Genomic DNA, 17,192 nt, shown 5'->3' with positions numbered 1-17,192 from the left:
TCAGTAGAGTTGGCTGTGGAAGAAATTCCGAGGTTGCCCCTCTCCAAACAATCACCTGAAATCACCTTAAATATATGATTGTAGGTTCAGCATTTGTAGCGAAAGCAGAGGAGAAGGGTTCATGGACTTGTCTGCTGCAATTTTTGGAAATTGAAGTTATATAAATAGTTTTAGAGGATCTTCAAAAATGTTAGTAGGGCTCTCTCTCCAAAGGAAGTTTTTCAAAATAGAAGTCTTGAAAATGCGATTATAAGCAATAGAGGTAACCTTAACAGAAGGTGTTGGGTGCAATGACTCTTGGTAGCAATTTCGCAAATAGAAAACTTCACAATTTTAGACAGTTTTTGGAGATATTAGAGGAAGAGCAGGGGGAGACTCTTGGGCAGCAATTTTCCAAAGCTGAACCTCTAAAATACTTTTAGAAGAACTTTAATGATGTTGGGAGGGAGAGTTTGGAGACTCTCCCAGGAATAATTTTGAAATGGAAGGCCTATAATTGTGATAGTAAACCAGTTTTTGGTAGTGTTTAATGAAAAGATAGAGTTTGGAGACTCTCCCATGTCAGTTTTTAGAAATTGAAAGTCTTTCGAAAGTGTTACGTAGAAAGGCCTATGGGCTTTCCTCTGGATATTTTTTTGAAATTATAGGCTTGAAAACGAGATTGCAGCCAGCATTTGTAACTTCAGAGATTTTTAAAAACTAAAGTTCCGAAAATGTAATTTCAGGCCGCGTTTGGTGAAAAAATTATTTCAAGTACAGCTTTTCTTCATTCTCCTTGCCTTTTCTTTTCCAAAAACATTTAAAAGTTATATTTTTTGATAAAAATATTTCTGATTTCTCTCTTTATATTTTTAATTATTGAAATACAATAAATATCTAGATAAAACTTTGTTTTACTTCCAATTTTACCTTTTGAATATTTAACTACTAGTGTTCTAAAGTGACTTTTCATTATTCTTAAAATCCCCTCTCTTTCTTTTATCTTTTCTTCTGTTAGAAACATATTCCCATGGCCCATGTGTTTTTCTCTACTTGCCTGCAATTTTCGATATAATATTTTTATCAGGGCCGTCGAGAGGGGGGGGCAAGCCTATGCATTGCACAGGGGCCCGTGAGAGATTGGGGGGCCCGCGAAGCGGGCCTAAGAAAAAGATAAATCCCCCCCCCTTTTTTTTTTAAATTTTTTAGTTTGAAGGAAGTCATTCTCCTGGAGTTAAGATTAAAAGTTTTCAATTCGCGACTCCAGAGCTCGAATACACTACCTTAGGGTGATTAACAATACTACCTAAGGGTGATTACCAAAAAAGGTAAAACATTCCATTCCACGTGTTTTTTGGGGGTAAATTACAAGCTTCTTACAGTTTATGGTGTAATGTAATTTCAGAAGAATAGAAAAGAAAGCTTCCCACAAACACGATGAAAAATTACTGTTCTTCACAAAGCGTCAAAGCAAGTTATAAGCTACGGCATGTGTTTTGCACCTTTTTCATCCGCCATTAGACTGACTGCAGCGCCCCCTATAGTTCATTGGAGTTGCAAATCGAAGTGAGTTCAGTGAAAGTGATCATGTTTGAAGTGAGTCCCCGTATCGACGCCATTAACCAAAAAGAATTATTTTTTTATTTATTTATCTATTTACTTTTTTATTTATTTATCTATTTATTTTTTTTTATTTATCTATTTATTTTTTGCGTGAATTCAAAGCAAAAAGAAATCGCTTCTTTTTGAAAGATAAACGGAATTTTACTGAAATGCACAAGGGGCAAAAAAAAAAGACCTTTAAATAAGCGCTTGCATTTTTAGCGTTCGAAACTCAAAACAAGTCAGGAGAAGCAGTTCGATGAAAAGATTTGAAAATATGAGATGATTTGAGTTTTGGGTACAGTGATACAAATTGAAACTATTTCTAGTGTTGTTTCTAGAACAAAAACGTGGGGGGGGGGAGCTTTTGAAAGAGCATTCCTCATCAAATTGTATAGAACGCCCTTACATGTCTAAAAGGGGCACAGTAATGTCACCATTAATTAGAATCAGTGCTGGATTTACCTATAAGCTAAAATAGCTTAGGTTCCCCGCTTCTTTGGGGCCCCCAACTCTCGAAAATATTGCATGATTCGATCCTAAAATAAGGAAAAATACTTTAAAATATTAATTTCATTTTCACGTGCTTGAAAACATTGAGATCTTGCCAACTAGGAACATTTTAAACTTCTTCAAATGCGAGGAGGGGGGAGAGGATGCCAAAATGTGCCAAATTCATCTCCTTGCCACATTCTGCATTCAAAATGTAAAAAAATGGTTATGACGTTCCTGTAACACATTGCTTGCTTGAGATATATTTTCGTGACTAGCATGTTCACATTTGCTCTATTTAATTTTAAACGTGATTTCCGTATTTTGAAAGTTGTTTTGCTATTGCTTGCTTTTTATTACTTCTGCATACTGTCAATCTCTTAGGCTTGAGAAAAAAATTACTACACTACCTCTATTCCTTTTCATTTTCTACACTACTTGTTATTACAAAATACAAGTAGTGCAGAATAATAGGAGTTTCTTACTAAGTTAGAATGTAAAACTATACAATCAAAATTAAAATATCAGAGATTAGAAAGTACAAATGAACTGCTTTGAAAAACTTTAATTGTTCTAGAGGCCTTGAAAATAATTTTAAAAGTTTCTGAAACTGCTTGAAAAGTGTTTCAATTCAATCAAAAAATTTTATTTCCTATTATGTGCATAAAGTAGGAATGGTTAGGGTGTTATTTTCTCATTAACTAATTTTTAAATAATTCCACCATTTCTTTTAAAGCATTTTTAAATCTTGATCGTTTTTCAGTAAATTCAGTCTTGTGTTTGTTGATGAGTTGAAGGGATGATCAAAAACTAATTATATATATATATATACTGAGAGTCGATGTGAGCAAGTGACAATGCGTCATCGTTTCTCCTCCCTCGCTCTTTCTCTCTGTCGATTAATATCAACGATTTGTCGAACAAAGAGCAATTTGTATTTTGTATTTTCTTAGTTTGCAAAAGAGTATAAAGTTTAAGAAATTTTTTCTTTTTTTTCCCTTTGATGTTTTTCAGTTGCTATTATCCCGTATAAGGTATCAAAATGCAGATTTTTTTTATGTATTTTTCAACAATTTTCCCGGAGGAGAAACCCCCTAACCCCCTAAAATTGGAGATATTCTACTCTCAACCCAAATGAAGTCACTACATCACTCTCCTGATATCCCTCCTCCTCCAAGGTAAAAAAAGACAGCACAGCAGATTTGTTTATTTTATTTTTTTCGTTAAGTACACACACGCGGAGGAAAAAACATGTCGTGAGGAAAAAACAATTATAACAATTATAAAATGGTCTGTTTTGCTATTGACATAACGTTGTCCGAGCTCCAAAAAGGGTTCCCCATACCTGAAATCACAAACCAATTTTAACTGAGAAAAAACACCTTTTTATTAGATCAACAAACAATTTTTTTTTTTTTTGGATATTTATGTGAAAATGGAGCCTAGAAAGAGGAGGCTAAAGGTTAAAGTGAAAAGTTAGGGGCCCTGAAGAAAGTTGCATAGGGGGCCCATAAATCCTGTCGACGGCCCTGATTTTCATTAAAAAAGAGAGCCAGAAAAAGAGATAAATATGCCAGAAGCTCCTATTTAGCCATCATAATCATTTGTCCCCTTTTTTTTTTAAATATGACTTGCCACCAGTTTCTACATCACACTGAATGCTTTAAAAATGTTTGAAACCTACATTTCGGCCGTCTTTAGTAAAGTGTTTCCATCGGCTATTTGAAACAAAAAATAATCGCCCAACAATAGGCATCAGCCAAAAATTGCCATCGGTCAAGCACTAGCCATGACCCCCCCCCCCCCGGCAGGCACTCCTGAATAATCAAATCTAATTATGAATGTGGGTACAAAACCATGATGAAAATCAATAAAATATATGTGCATATGAATCTAAATGCTAGTCCATCATTCAATTTTTGTTATTTTTCATTTTCTTACACAATAGTTAAAATTTTTTTAACTTCCCTATTGAGAGAGTATTTAAAAGTTACTTAATGAGTTTTCCACCAATTTTTTTTTTTTTTTTTTTTATTCCTTTAGTGAGGAAGGATAGCAGGGAAGGAGGGAAGTGTCTCTGGGCTTCTTGAATCAGCTCTTGTTCGAGATGCTCATTTGATTCTGAAACTAACCAAGAAGTAGACTACTTAAGAGTCTACTAAATGTTATAATCAACTTTTTGAATTTTTCTGAATAATCAATTGGTTAGTGTTTTCCTCAGACAAAAAAGGAGCAGAGTGCTTCCCAATGAAAGGGTGCTTTAATTCAATTAAAACGGCACTTAAAAAAATTTTTTGTAATAGAAAGGGCGTTTTTCTTTCCCATTATGTACACTATATGCATACAAAATCCAAGTATCTCTCAATGTCAATTAATTCAAAATTATTTGTTAAATAATTACAAAGAATCTTCTTAATATTTAGTTCAGAAGATTATTAAAAACATATAAATCTAGATATATATTCAAATCAATTTGTAAGAGAAATGAGGAAATTTGTTTCAAGGTCAAAAAGATTTGCCTTAGTGACGAAGTTTTGTCACTTTAAAGGAGAAAGAAAGGCTCATCGAGAAATGCAAAAAAATAAATAAATAAATAACTAAATAAAAGTAAAGAGGGCAGGGCACATCTAATGCTAACATTGAAGGGGCAGGGCACAGAGTCAGGGTTTCCGCTACTGTCGCATTTTTCGCAAAATGCTAAAATACTATTTCATTTACGAAAATCAAGAAAAGCATTTTTGCTTTTTTGCTCAAAATGTAAAAAAACATGCACGAGAGAGGAAGTAAGCATGATTACTTCAACTTAATCTTATTACAAATTTTACCAAAGATGTGTAAATTGCTATTAAGTTTGACCATAACGAAGTCTTAATGGACAAGGGTATAATATCTTCTCAATAAATGCATTATTATGAAGAGGGGAGTTGTATCATTCGAACTTGTGTTCTCTCTTTAAGTACTATTTAAAATTTTTATACCAAATTGAAAAAGAAAAATAGCTGCTGTATATTTGTTTCTCTAAATATGTATTTTGAATTCAGAAATACATTGACACATCCAAAAAAAAAAAGATTATATTAAACATTTTAGCATTTTGCTAAAAATCTTATTTTCTAATTTTAGCTTTTTTGCGAAAATTCTTATGAGCTCTGCTTAATCCCTGCACAGAGTAATCCTAAAAAGGCATAAGGAAAACACTAATTGGTACTTATACTGTCATTCACACCCCTGTCTAGTGGTCACAGAAGTCTGACTGCAGGTAGGTAGGTTCTGGGTTCAAATCCCAGCTCATGAACAGATGTTCTTTCTCTCTACAGATCTTGTCCTTTCTTTGTGGGAATTTGTTGTTGTGCTGTAAATGGTTGCCTACTCTATTGTCCTAAACGGGTAATTATGGCATGTGTGTACTCTGTGGAAGCTAGACTTAACACCAAATTACGTTGCAGTTGGAACAGTGAAGCAGTGCACCTAAAATTGATAGCATGGCTGGCACAAGGCAACAACTAATTTAATGGTGACTGTAAAAGTGTTATAGTCAGAAATTAAGCCTATAACCATAAAGAACAAAAATACATACAACAGTGTGTGCTATAAAATTCTTAACAAAACAATTAATTTAGGCTTTACTGAGAAAATCATATTAATGAAATCAATTCTTCTAATTGAACCAATCAAAGTAGTTTCCATTTATTTTGCTAGAAAATTTTTAAAAATTCATAAAATAACAAATAAAGAGTACCCAAAACTTTGAGGAAGCATTAATAAATTTCCTGATCCAAAATATTCCAATTTTCTTGGTGAGCCAATATCAGATTTTAGCGCAGAATTCAGCAAATTGCACGGAAAGTTTCTTGAATCACTTGCAACAGGATGAGTAGCATATAAAGATGGTCTTGTAAGACGCATGACTAAAAGAAAAAAAAAAGCATTTATTTTGCAAATAAAACAATTTATTTAATGTGGCAAACATCAAAGTAATCTGATAGAAAAAAAAATGATTGGTATGTTTCATATTTTTAAAATACACTGAAGCAAAAACCATAATAGCAAAGACATCAGTTTTTTCTTTACTTAACTTCGTCTATTAACGTTTAAATTCTAATGGTACATTTTGTAACTGAAATGAAATCACTCTGCCTATAAATAACCTGAGTCACTCACTATAGCTTCTTAACACCAGAAAAATTTTAAATTGCTGAATAACTCTTTGAAAGCCTGAAGGGCCAGTGTAGCCCCTTGAAATTTTTAAATTATAACACAAGCCTTCAAAATTTCTTCTGGAATGAGTCCACTTGCCAGGTGGCAAGGTCAGAAATTTTTTTGAGGTGGATATGCTTAGCATTAGTTTATTTCTTTCTATGCTCAAAGAAGGAAAAGTTCGGAGTTTTAAGGAAGGGACACACCCCTATTAGGAGCCCTATTTTTCACTTTATTGATTGGATAATAATATCTTTTATAAAATAGATATTAAAGCTATGCTACTTGTAACCCATTAAAGTATTTTGACAATAAAATCCCGAAGTTATTTTCGTTCAGAATTTATGACAACCTAAAATCCAGGAAAAAATTTCCCCACTGTGCTTTTTCATGAGTTTGCATGCATGCTACACAGAATATAATGTGCTCAAGCTCCCAAAAATACTGGAACACATAAACAGAAAAATGTTACTTTGAGCTCCTAAAATGTTAGGCTTCCAGTATGATAAAAACTTCTGCAATTCTAGCCTAAACATGGCAATTAGTTTCACAGAGCTGATCGGCCATTTTGGAGCACTTTTTTGGAAGATCATAGATCTTCAGAATTGATATCTCGAAAGCTGACAATTTGTATGGATTAGTTTCAAAGGTATCTCAACATCTATATAAAATTTCATCCAATTCTGCGATAGTTGAGCGAGGATGATTTGAAAAATCAGGTCAGTTATTGTAGAATGACTCAAATTTTCTTCTCCCCCCCCCCTCCCATAATTTTACAGCCTAGAGAAGAAGGAAAAAAAAAGAAACTATTTTTTCAGGTATTTTAGTTGCCTTTTCTACAAAATAGACACCATTTTTCAAAATTGGTGCAAGAGTTATTATAACCAAGTTGTTTTCTGTTTCGTATTTTACTTAATACGTAAAATGTTTTAGGGTCAGTTGATCAAGAGCTATTGTTTTGAAAAATTCTTAAAAAATAATAATTAAAAAAAACATCTGAATCAAATATATGGAAGAGCCACACTTTAAAATACAATACCTCAGCTTGTGCCCAACTGCAAAGTCCCCTTTTTTGCTTAGCACGAAAGTATACAGGGTGCGGTAAAAAAAATATCGGACAAAAATTGTATCATCGAATGGAAGAAAGGTAATTCAATCTTAATGAGTACCTAATTTATTTTTATTTCTCACTTTAATAGGAAATAATTTACAATATATTACCTAATTTATGTATTGCAGGGCTCCCAACACATTTTAGCTTTAGAAAAGGGTAAAAGAGGACCATTTTCAATCAAAAGAGGACTAAAGAGGACCAGTTAGGATTAAAAAGAGGACCTTGAGAGGACCATTCATTTAAACCCAAGGAAGCACCAAAAGGCAAATTAGCTGCCTGCTGCTAAATCCATGAAGATAATTTGGTAATTAACCATAATGCTGATTTGTAATTAAACAATTCCTTTATCACCTTCTGCACAACCGATCTTTTTATCCATTGAATAATATTATTATTTACACAAACATTTGGAGGGGGGGGGGAGGCACTTAGCTCAGCACTTAAGGCAGCCTCCTTAGGTCTAAATAGGCGTAATGATACATTTCGAATTGAACCAGGGATGCTGGTAGTCTCACTGAAGGATAGATGAAGCTGTGCTTCATCTTTCTTTAATTTAAAATTATTTTTGTGTTTTTCTGTCTTGTAATGCTTTTTAATAGCATTACATCCCTTCTCAACCGATATGAATCTATCACGCACCAAACAGATCTACTGTATTGAAAGTTTTCCTAAAAAAGTCTGAAATGCTCAATCACAAAGCGAAGCAGATCACATGAGACTAAGTTTTGCAATTTTCATATTCAAAGCATATTTTCAAGAATCATAAAGCTTGCATAAAAAAAAAAAATACTCCATGATTGCGGGGCCATGAGTGCTTTGAACTTTTATGGGGGAAAAAGACAAATCCCCCCCCTTTAGCAGGCATAATGCCGCCTGCCTTGTCTAGTGGTCAGAGAAGTTTGACTGCGGCAGGAAGGTCCGGGGTCGAATCCCGTCTCGGGCATGGACGTACTTTCTTTCTCCTGTCCTTGTCCTTTCTTTGTGTGAATGTGTTGCTATGCTGTGAATGGTTGCCTACCCTATAAACGGGTCCTTATGGCATGTGTGTACTGTAGAAGTCGAACTTCACACCAAATTACGGTACAGTTGGAAAAGTGAAGCAGCGCAACCCAAATTGCCAGCCTAGCTGGCACACGACAACAACAGCAGCAGGCATCATGACAATGAAATGATGTACAAAAATTCAAGTTCATAAATTACATAATCCAACTTTGTTTCAAATACAAACGCTACTTTAAAATGTTATGTGCTCAATTGTTTAAATTTAATACCCCTCCCCCCCACACACAAAAAAACAGTAATAACCAAAATAAGCTAATAATAATCAAAATTAAGTTTGGAAAACTAAATAAACTTGAATTAAACAACACAAAAATTATTAATTTTTTAGTTATTTAAATAAAAATTAAATCAAGTTAATCCGACGTAGCATGTCAAAATAACTTCTAATTGCCATAAATATAAAAATATTTATAAGATGCAAAACGATTGAAAGCTCAAAGAAGCAAATTTTCACGAACCAAGTTCAATGTTGGCATGTTTCCCATAAAATAAATTTATTTATTTTCTACTAAATTAAACATAAAACATACTAATCTAAGGTGACATATGAGAAAATAACATTCGATTGGGCAAAATATTTTAATATTTACATGATTAAAAAAGATTGAAATTTCAAACATTAAAAGCAATTTTCCGCGAAGTCCGAGTAAGATCAATGTTACCATGGTTTCCAAAATAATTCCCTCGTTAATTATTGAAATTAAATGAAAAATAAACTAATCTAAAGTAGCATATGTCAAAATAACTTCCAATTGTGGAAAACATCAACATATTTACAAGATGCAAAAGGATTGAAATTTCAAACGCAAGAAGCATTTTTCCGCGAAGTCCAAGTAAGTGTAATTTTGCCATGGTTTCCAAAATAATTCCTTCGTTAATCATTGAAATTAAACGAAAAATAAGCTAAGGTAAGCACACGTCAAAATCACTTTGGATTGTAAAAAGCATCAAAATATTAACAAGATGCAAAAGGATAGAAACCTCAAACACGAGAGCAATTTTTCGCAATAGATCATATCGAATATATATGTTCAGAAAATTGCACTAATGAAATATTTTTAAAACAATTTCAAGCACAATCCAATGATTTTTGAAAGAATTCAAGCAATAAAGAAACTTTTTATACTTTTTCAAGGTTTTCAAGCACTTGAAAATGTGTGTAACCACTTTTTTTTTTCCAAGAACTTTTCAAGGTTTTTCATGTGCGTACGAACTTTGTTTAACACGCACTGCGGCGGCGTGTTTGGGTGTACAGTAACTTTTAACGAAACGAAAAACTTTTAAAATCTGATATTTAAGTAAAAACAATATAAAAGCGGACTAATCGGACCAAAATGTTAAAAAGCGGTCTAAAGCGGACTTTACCATAAAAAACGGACTTTGGCGGGAAAAGCGGACCATTTGGGAGCCCTGGTATTGTTTTTCGGTTTTCTTACAATTTTATGCGACATACCTGCTATTTTAAGTTGTTTAACCAAGTAGAACGACAGTTCATTTGCTTGTTGTGCCTCAACAAACAGTATTTGAAATGCCGTTTCAAATGGGTTGGAAATTATAGTCGATGTTCGGAAAGTGTACAAAAACGAACAGTGAATATTTCAGTTAATCGCCAGGTCATCCAAAAGTGAGTTCAATGAAATCCTCGGGTTTCCAGGAGAGTAGTCGTTTGTGGGAATTTGTGACCGATAAATGCGACTAAGGGAAAAAAACAGCTCAAACAGAAGTTTTGCAAGTTCCAAAAATTCAGGCATTTGTATGACTCTAAAGATGCCAGAAACGTTTGAGACGGGCCCGCAAGTCCACGCTGGAAGAGATACCTTTCACTGATTTACCTTTCAACCGGTTCATATTCCCCAGAATCATAGGATTTGGTCTGTAGACACCATAGGCTCCCATATAGGGGGAAAGTGGGGGCTCAAGCCTCCCCCTTTGGAAATGAGAACTTCCTCTTCCTTTTAATACTTTTTTCTTTGTAAAAATATTTTTGCTCCTGCCATTAATGAACTAGTTATCAAAAATGATACACTTTAGAAAGTGTTAGATATCACCAAAATCCGAAGTCAGGCTTGGTCTGAGATGGAATCAGGACAAACGACAAAAAATCTCTAGTTTTTTGTGGATGTGGGGCGTAAAATGAATCGAAAAGTGAACCAGAAGGACATTTTAGAAATTATTGTACTTCTGTGGGCCTAAGAGCACTTCAGCATTGTAGACTGGACATTTTCCTTTAACTCCATACCGATTCATATGGCAAAAAACACAAGAGTGGCGCAAAGCGCATTGTTTTTGACAAGATATCATCTTTTGAGTCGACGCTCTACTCGCTCGACCTCAATCCCATTTATTACTGTATGGCCTATTTTAGAGTCAATGGTCTACCCTAAACTACACGTAAAATTGAGCTTTCTAAACCAATTGCTTTATAGGGAATAGGATTGATAACAGGACTTGCTGCCCTTGAATGAAAATTTCAATAAGTATTTGCATCTCTACATTACTGCAAAAGACTACTAGTTTGAAACCAATTAAATTTAATGATTGCTAAAGGTCTTCTCACATTATTATTTTTTGTATTTTGTTAGCTTATTTATTTTTAATAATGTTTCTTGAAAAATTGCTTGCCCCCTTTTTTTTTTTTGCCGCACCCTGTACATTTGGTTCTCAGTCAGCAGAAACATAGTTTAGTGATTAAAGTTATGCTTGTTTGTTTAATGAAGAAGGAAAATAAATTCTTCACTAAGGTTATTGGTTTAATCTTTTTTGTAAAAAGTATTATTAAACATTTTTTGATCTATATGCAAATTATATTGTCATACAACAACTTGCATTAACGTTAGACAGTATTTTAACATAAAACGGGAGGGGGGAAGAAATTGCATCAGAATTTAAGCCTGAGAAATTTCTAATCACTTTTTGCTGAAAATTTCAATTAAAACCCTGAAAAGTTGGAAAAATTCTTTTTTTTTTCAATTTTTCCGAAGCGGAAATTTATTCCTTCGGAAAAAAAAAAGTTTTTTTTCCGTTTTTTCGGAAATTTTCCGGTTTTTTTCTGACTGTTTTCATCTCTAGGAGGGGCTGAACTGGAACCCATGCACAAGCCGCATAGTAAAATTGAATAAAAATCTATAAAATATTGATTGTCTCCTCGTTGATCAACTGGCTTCCAGTGTAGGCGTCGTGCTACCACCTATGGCAACATAGTTTAGGGGGCAGTACAGTTTACAATGTCAAAGTAGTGCCTCGTGCGTCTGTTTTCAAGTTTTTATGGGCTCCTTTATATGTTAGTGAATCCTAATCAATAAAATTAGTGCAGGAAATATTATTTTTTTTTTCTGCTTTTGCGTGTTGGGTTATGGATTTGTAGATCATTATCATGACACTTTGATTAACCAGCACCTTAAAGAAATTAAGTTAGCTAGTTACTTTGCGAAGATCTAGGACTGCAATTTCGAAAAACTCCCAAGATAGTACTCGTAAACCCCCGAGAAATGTCCTCCCATCCCCATCATTCAAGATTGAATAAATTTTGTCTTTTGGACTTTAATTTTAAAAAACTTCTGGAGGTCCCCCGAATCTGTCCTCCTTCTAATATCACCAAAAATCCTCTAAAACTTCATTGTTAGTTCTCCAATCCCGAAAAACTTACAAAGGAGATTCCCCAATTGCCCTCCCTCTATAACATTATTGAAGATCACCTACGATTACATTAATGGAATTTCAATTCTGTTTCAAGGAGAACACTCTGAACTAAAATCCCATTAATATTTCCAAAAATCTTCTAAAACAGCGTTTCCTACAACATCAAAAAAGCTTTGGAAGAGTGCCTCCCCCCCCCTTTTTTTCTCACCAAAATCATGAAAAAAAAACGTCTTTAGCCTCGATTTAAGTATTTTAATTACAAAACATTTCTCCGAGCGAGCCCCTTGAAAACTCCTCCCCCTGTCATCAAAGGTTGGCACAAATTACTTTTTCGGAGCATTAACTTCAAGAAACTGACAGTGCACTAAGTTTTTGCAAAGAAAGCCTACAATTGCGTTTTTAAGGCTTCAATTCCCAAAAAAATTCGAGGGACAGCTTCCAAATCTCTTTTTTCCTTAATGTCACTATAGATCGTTTTAAAACTATTTTTCGAACAAAAGTAAAAAAAATTACGGGGGAAACCTCCGGACCCCCCCCCCCCCCCCGGTGGTTCAAAAATACATGTAAAAAAAAGTTTATCCTAGATAACAGGACATCCCTCAATATTTTTAGACTTTTGGATAGTAATATACCGGAAGAATTTTGCTTGAAGAAGGCTGCTCAATCCCCTCCCCCAAACTTCATAAGTATGGGGAAGTAGGTTAAAAAATACATTTTGAACTGAAAAAACAATGCTACATATTATAATATACACTAGCAATATGCATATACGTTGCAATAAAATAATTATTTGCAAAAAAAAAAAAATGGTTTGGAAACTAAATGTTTTTAAATTTGTGACATTTTCTATGCTACTGCAAATGTTAAAATAAGGGGTCATTGAGCACCCTCTTAAGTTTGAACCCTTTCGTGTCACAGAGTACTTGGAGGTGAAATTTTGAAAAATTATCGGGGATGACCACTTCCTCCATTAACATCACAATAGATCGCCTAAAACTGTTTTTCGAACTACAATCTCAGCTTATTGAAACAATTCAGGGTTCGAAAAATGCATACCCTCCCCCCCCCCAGACTTAGATAAAATGAAAAGCTTTCTGCGAACACAAATCCTAACTGGAAAAATTTCTGCAAATAATTATTTTGCCTGACTCACCCTTAAATAAAAAATTAAATTTATATTCAGATATGAAAGAGACAAAAAAAAGTGGTTTAAATCATTTAATTTTTTTTACAATAACATATAGTTTGCTTATTTTTCACCAACTGAAGAAAACTGCCAAAACCATTATTTTGTTTTACACATGTGCTTTAAAAGCTTTTGGAGAAAGGCTTTAACATAAATAAACTGGGATTTTCTTAAAAATTCCCTTTAAAAAAAAGAAAATTTTTTTAAATCAACGTTAGCAGTTTGAAAAAATAATTTCTGCAGAGACAAAAATTTTCTGCGAACGCCGTTCGCGTGTTCGTCTATATTATGCAAGACTGCCCCCCCCCCTCTCTCTCTGAACAATTTTTTTACCTATCGACGGCCCCTTACACTCCTTCAAATGCTACAGAGAAACTCTCAAGAACAAGTCCCTAGAAAAAGATGAAAACCCTGTAGAATTAACTCCCCTGAAAATTTCAACAGTTTCATGGCTGTGCCATGAACCCCCCATAGGCACCCCTTTGAATTCTAGCATTTCCCTTTCAGTAACTACTTGTATTCCATATTCAATACAGGCTGTGATTTTGAGGATCTGGTCTTTCGCTTGCAGTGAAAAAGCAGTTACCGTATATCTCCGTTTTAACAAAACAAAAATGTTCATAATAATATTTTTAGTAAAAATTAATTTTTAATCAAACTATATTGCACTTTACAGTTTATTAAAAATAGGAAATGCAACTTCATAGAAAAATTTAAAATAAGATGGATGTTTGTGTAGGGGGGGGCAGTTTGAAGTTTTGCCCCACCTCTGAAAAGTCATAGATCCGACACTGTCTCCCTGAACAGTACAAGAGCTTGAAACCATCGTGAGAGAGGAGAAGGACAAAATCCCCCAAAGACTCCTCAATAGTTGAGTAGAAAGCATGGAGAACAAATGCAAAATGTGCATTGGTGTCTGTGGTCATCACATATCTTACTAAGGTACTTATACACTATACTATGGCGGTGTATTTCATGTAAGGTACTTATATCTGCATCATACTGACCTAAAGATTAATCTTTTAAGCTGTTCGAAACTCATTCAAGGAGTATCTTATTTTTTTAATTTTTAAGTTTTTAATTCTTCAATGTGGCGATATTTGTTCCATTTTGCTCTACAATAAATGCACATCGTCCATACTAAATAAGTACTTAACTCCATTTTTTCAAGCATTGTCTATTCTTAATTATTACGAAAAACTTAACCGTTCCTTAGCAATTATCAAGCAGTGTAAAATATGGCCTTTTTCAGATGATGACCCATTAGCGAGTACGTAAGAAGTTTGCTGATTCTCGGCATTCATTAAGTTAAGCATTGAGTAATCATGCTCAGTTTGGTAATATATTTAGTGTGGTGCATAGCAGCTTGAACTCAGTTATTTATATGAGAAGTAAGTTTAATTTCTAGATTAATACAAAATAAGTTCTAAGTTTTCTCATTTCCAGTCTTTATACAAACAAAGCTGGTAGCTAAATGTTCAGTGTAGTGCAGAGATGCACCGAATACCATAATATGCCAAATACTGAATATCCGATTAAAACTCAAACCAAATATTCGGCCGAATACTGAATACTTGTTGCAAACATTTTAACTGTAAGTAATATTTGTAGTTTAAGTCAGTTTTGAAAAGAAAATAGTGATCTATTGCTGATAAAATTTGTTTCTTTGTTTTAAGCCCCGACAATATAAGCATTAATTCGCGTTTCAATAATGTGTCTTCCAATGTAATCAAGTTTTAACGCATATAAATTCAATTGTAAAATATGAAAAGAATGATCTCGGAATTGCTAACCTTTTAAAGCCAGGAGGTGTTCTTTTTCCCTACTTTCCATAGCGTTGAGATCGAGTAATTTTTTAATAAAAAGTACTTTATAATTCAAAGTAATTAATAAAGTTTTCCACAGATTGATTGATTGATTGATTGATTGAAAGAGTTGAGTGGTTTTTGCCTGTCCTACGAGAGGAGGCTTGTACCACGGCAGGAAAAAAAGGGGAGGAAGAGCTCGGGAGATGCACGGGCAGGGGAGAGAAAAAAAAAAAAAAAAAAAAAAAAAAAAAAAAAAAAAAAAAAAAAAAAAAAAAAAAGAAAATTTTAAAAAGACTCAAAAGCGATTGGAACAAGCGAGGAAAGTGCAGAAAGCACGGATGGAAGAGCAATTGGCACAAATACGAGAGATCACATGGGCGAGAGGAACATTGGGATCCGAGATATTGAGGCGAGTAAAAAGGGAACGACGCAGGCTAGAGAGACAGGGACATTGAAGCAGGAAATGGTCAATTGTCTCGATTTGATTGCACAGGGGGCAAAGTGGGGAGACGCTGCACTTGAATCGATGGAGAGTCTTGTTGACAGGGAGAGTCCCAGTTCGAAGTCTAGTTAGGAGAACTCCAAGTTTTCTGTTAGGGGTCCAGTTGATGTAATCTTTGATGGATCCAAGGTAGGGTTTATGGTTGAAATACTTGCTGTTAATCCAGTCGCTGTTGATTTTTGACTTTAGTTCTTTTTTGTTCATGGTAATGATGTCTTCAGAGGCAATATCGTACGTGGAGCGGCTTAAAAAGGGCCCATTTCTGGCGAGGAGATCTGCTTTTTCGTTTACCGGAATTCCAAGGTGGCTTGGGACCCAAATAATGGTAATAGATTTGACTTTGTGCAGGGCTTCAACAATTGCTTCGATGGCATAAAAAATAGCTGAATGGGATTTCAGATTGAACGAAGAGAGGGCACTTAGGTTGGATTTGCTGTCAGAAAAGAGAACATAATCTTCATAGCTATTGGCGAATTCAATGATAGCAAGGGATATAGCTAGGGCTTCAGCTGTAAATATGGAGGCGTTATTATTAATGATGGCCGCAGCATTGATATTATGGGAAACGTTGATAGCAGCGATACTGGTGAAATTATTATTCTTTGATCCATCTGTGCTGAGGATGATTTTACCTTGAAGAAAATTGGTTTGATATTCAGAAAAGTATGAGCGTGCTATAGTCGAGTTGATATTCTTGTCTTGGAAAGGGAGGCCATCTGAGATAATGTAAAAATTATTAATGTTGATCAGGTCTTCTTTAAATCTTTTCTTTATTATTTTGTTATAGTGAATATTGTTGTCTCTGAGATAGTCGAAGAGGCGGGGAAAGATGTGGTGATTGTCTCTTTTGAAGCGGTTATCGATACTATGTTCTTTAGTTTTATTTGAAATAGGAGACATCCAATCAAGGGAGAAATGATGGAGGGTATACTTAATAATCATTGAAGAACGTCTGTCGCTGATACGGTTTTCATTAGCTTCCTGGTAGAGGATAGGGAGAGGAGTCCAACGAGGGAGGCCGAGAGCCCATCGAAGAGCGCTATTGTAGATCACTTCAATCTTATTGAGGCTGGAAAGGCTAGCAGCGTCGTAGACGATAGAACTGTAGTCAATTAATCCTCTAATGAGGCTATTTGCAATGATAACAAGGTTCTTAGCATTGGTGCCGCTGTTATTATTAGCTATGATTTTGAGGTAGTTAAGGCGTTGGAAAGCTTTTTTCTGAAGATTAATTATGTGGCTGTTGAATAAAAAATTGTTAGTGAAAATAACTCCAAGGAATTTCATGTTGGTTTCCCAGGGAATGGCTTTCCCATTGTAATGAAATTGGAAGTTGGGAGAATATCTTTTTCTAGAAAAATTCATGGCTACGCTTTTCTCCGGAGCAATTGTAAGTCTCCAATTTTGGGTCCACTGGGTAATATGGGAGAGGGTTTTTTCAACTTTAAGTTTAGCATTCTCTGAAGTATCTGCTTGGGAAAAAATGATGATGTCATCAGCGTAAATGAGAATTTTTGCTCCAAAAGGGATATCTTCGAAAATATCATGCATGTAGATCATGAAAAGCAGGGGTGCCAGAACGGATCCTTGGGCAACCCCAGAAGAAAGGGT

General features: G+C 34.5%; 1 protein-coding gene across 2 annotated transcripts in view; it reads right to left on the bottom strand.

Moving 5' to 3' along the window:
• The window catches only part of LOC129231335 (trafficking protein particle complex subunit 13-like), a 59,995-nt gene extending 44,824 nt beyond the window's left edge, over window positions 1-15,171 (bottom strand). For both annotated transcript variants that reach the window (XM_054865624.1, XM_054865625.1), the window contains exons 1-2: window positions 15,065-15,171; window positions 5,813-5,981 (exon numbers count right to left, since the gene is read on the bottom strand). In XM_054865624.1, coding sequence (XP_054721599.1) covers window positions 5,813-5,981; window positions 15,065-15,104 — 209 coding nt within the window. In that variant the 5' untranslated portion in view covers window positions 15,105-15,171. The remainder of the gene's footprint in view (window positions 1-5,812; window positions 5,982-15,064) is intronic.
• Window positions 15,172-17,192: the final 2,021 nt, after the last annotated feature.

This window comes from Uloborus diversus, chromosome 10, assembly GCF_026930045.1.
Source record: "Uloborus diversus isolate 005 chromosome 10, Udiv.v.3.1, whole genome shotgun sequence".
Classification (NCBI taxonomy): domain Eukaryota; kingdom Metazoa; phylum Arthropoda; class Arachnida; order Araneae; family Uloboridae; genus Uloborus; species Uloborus diversus.
The sequence above is the reverse complement of the archived record's forward strand: the minus strand, read 5'-3'. Positions and strand labels throughout refer to the sequence as shown.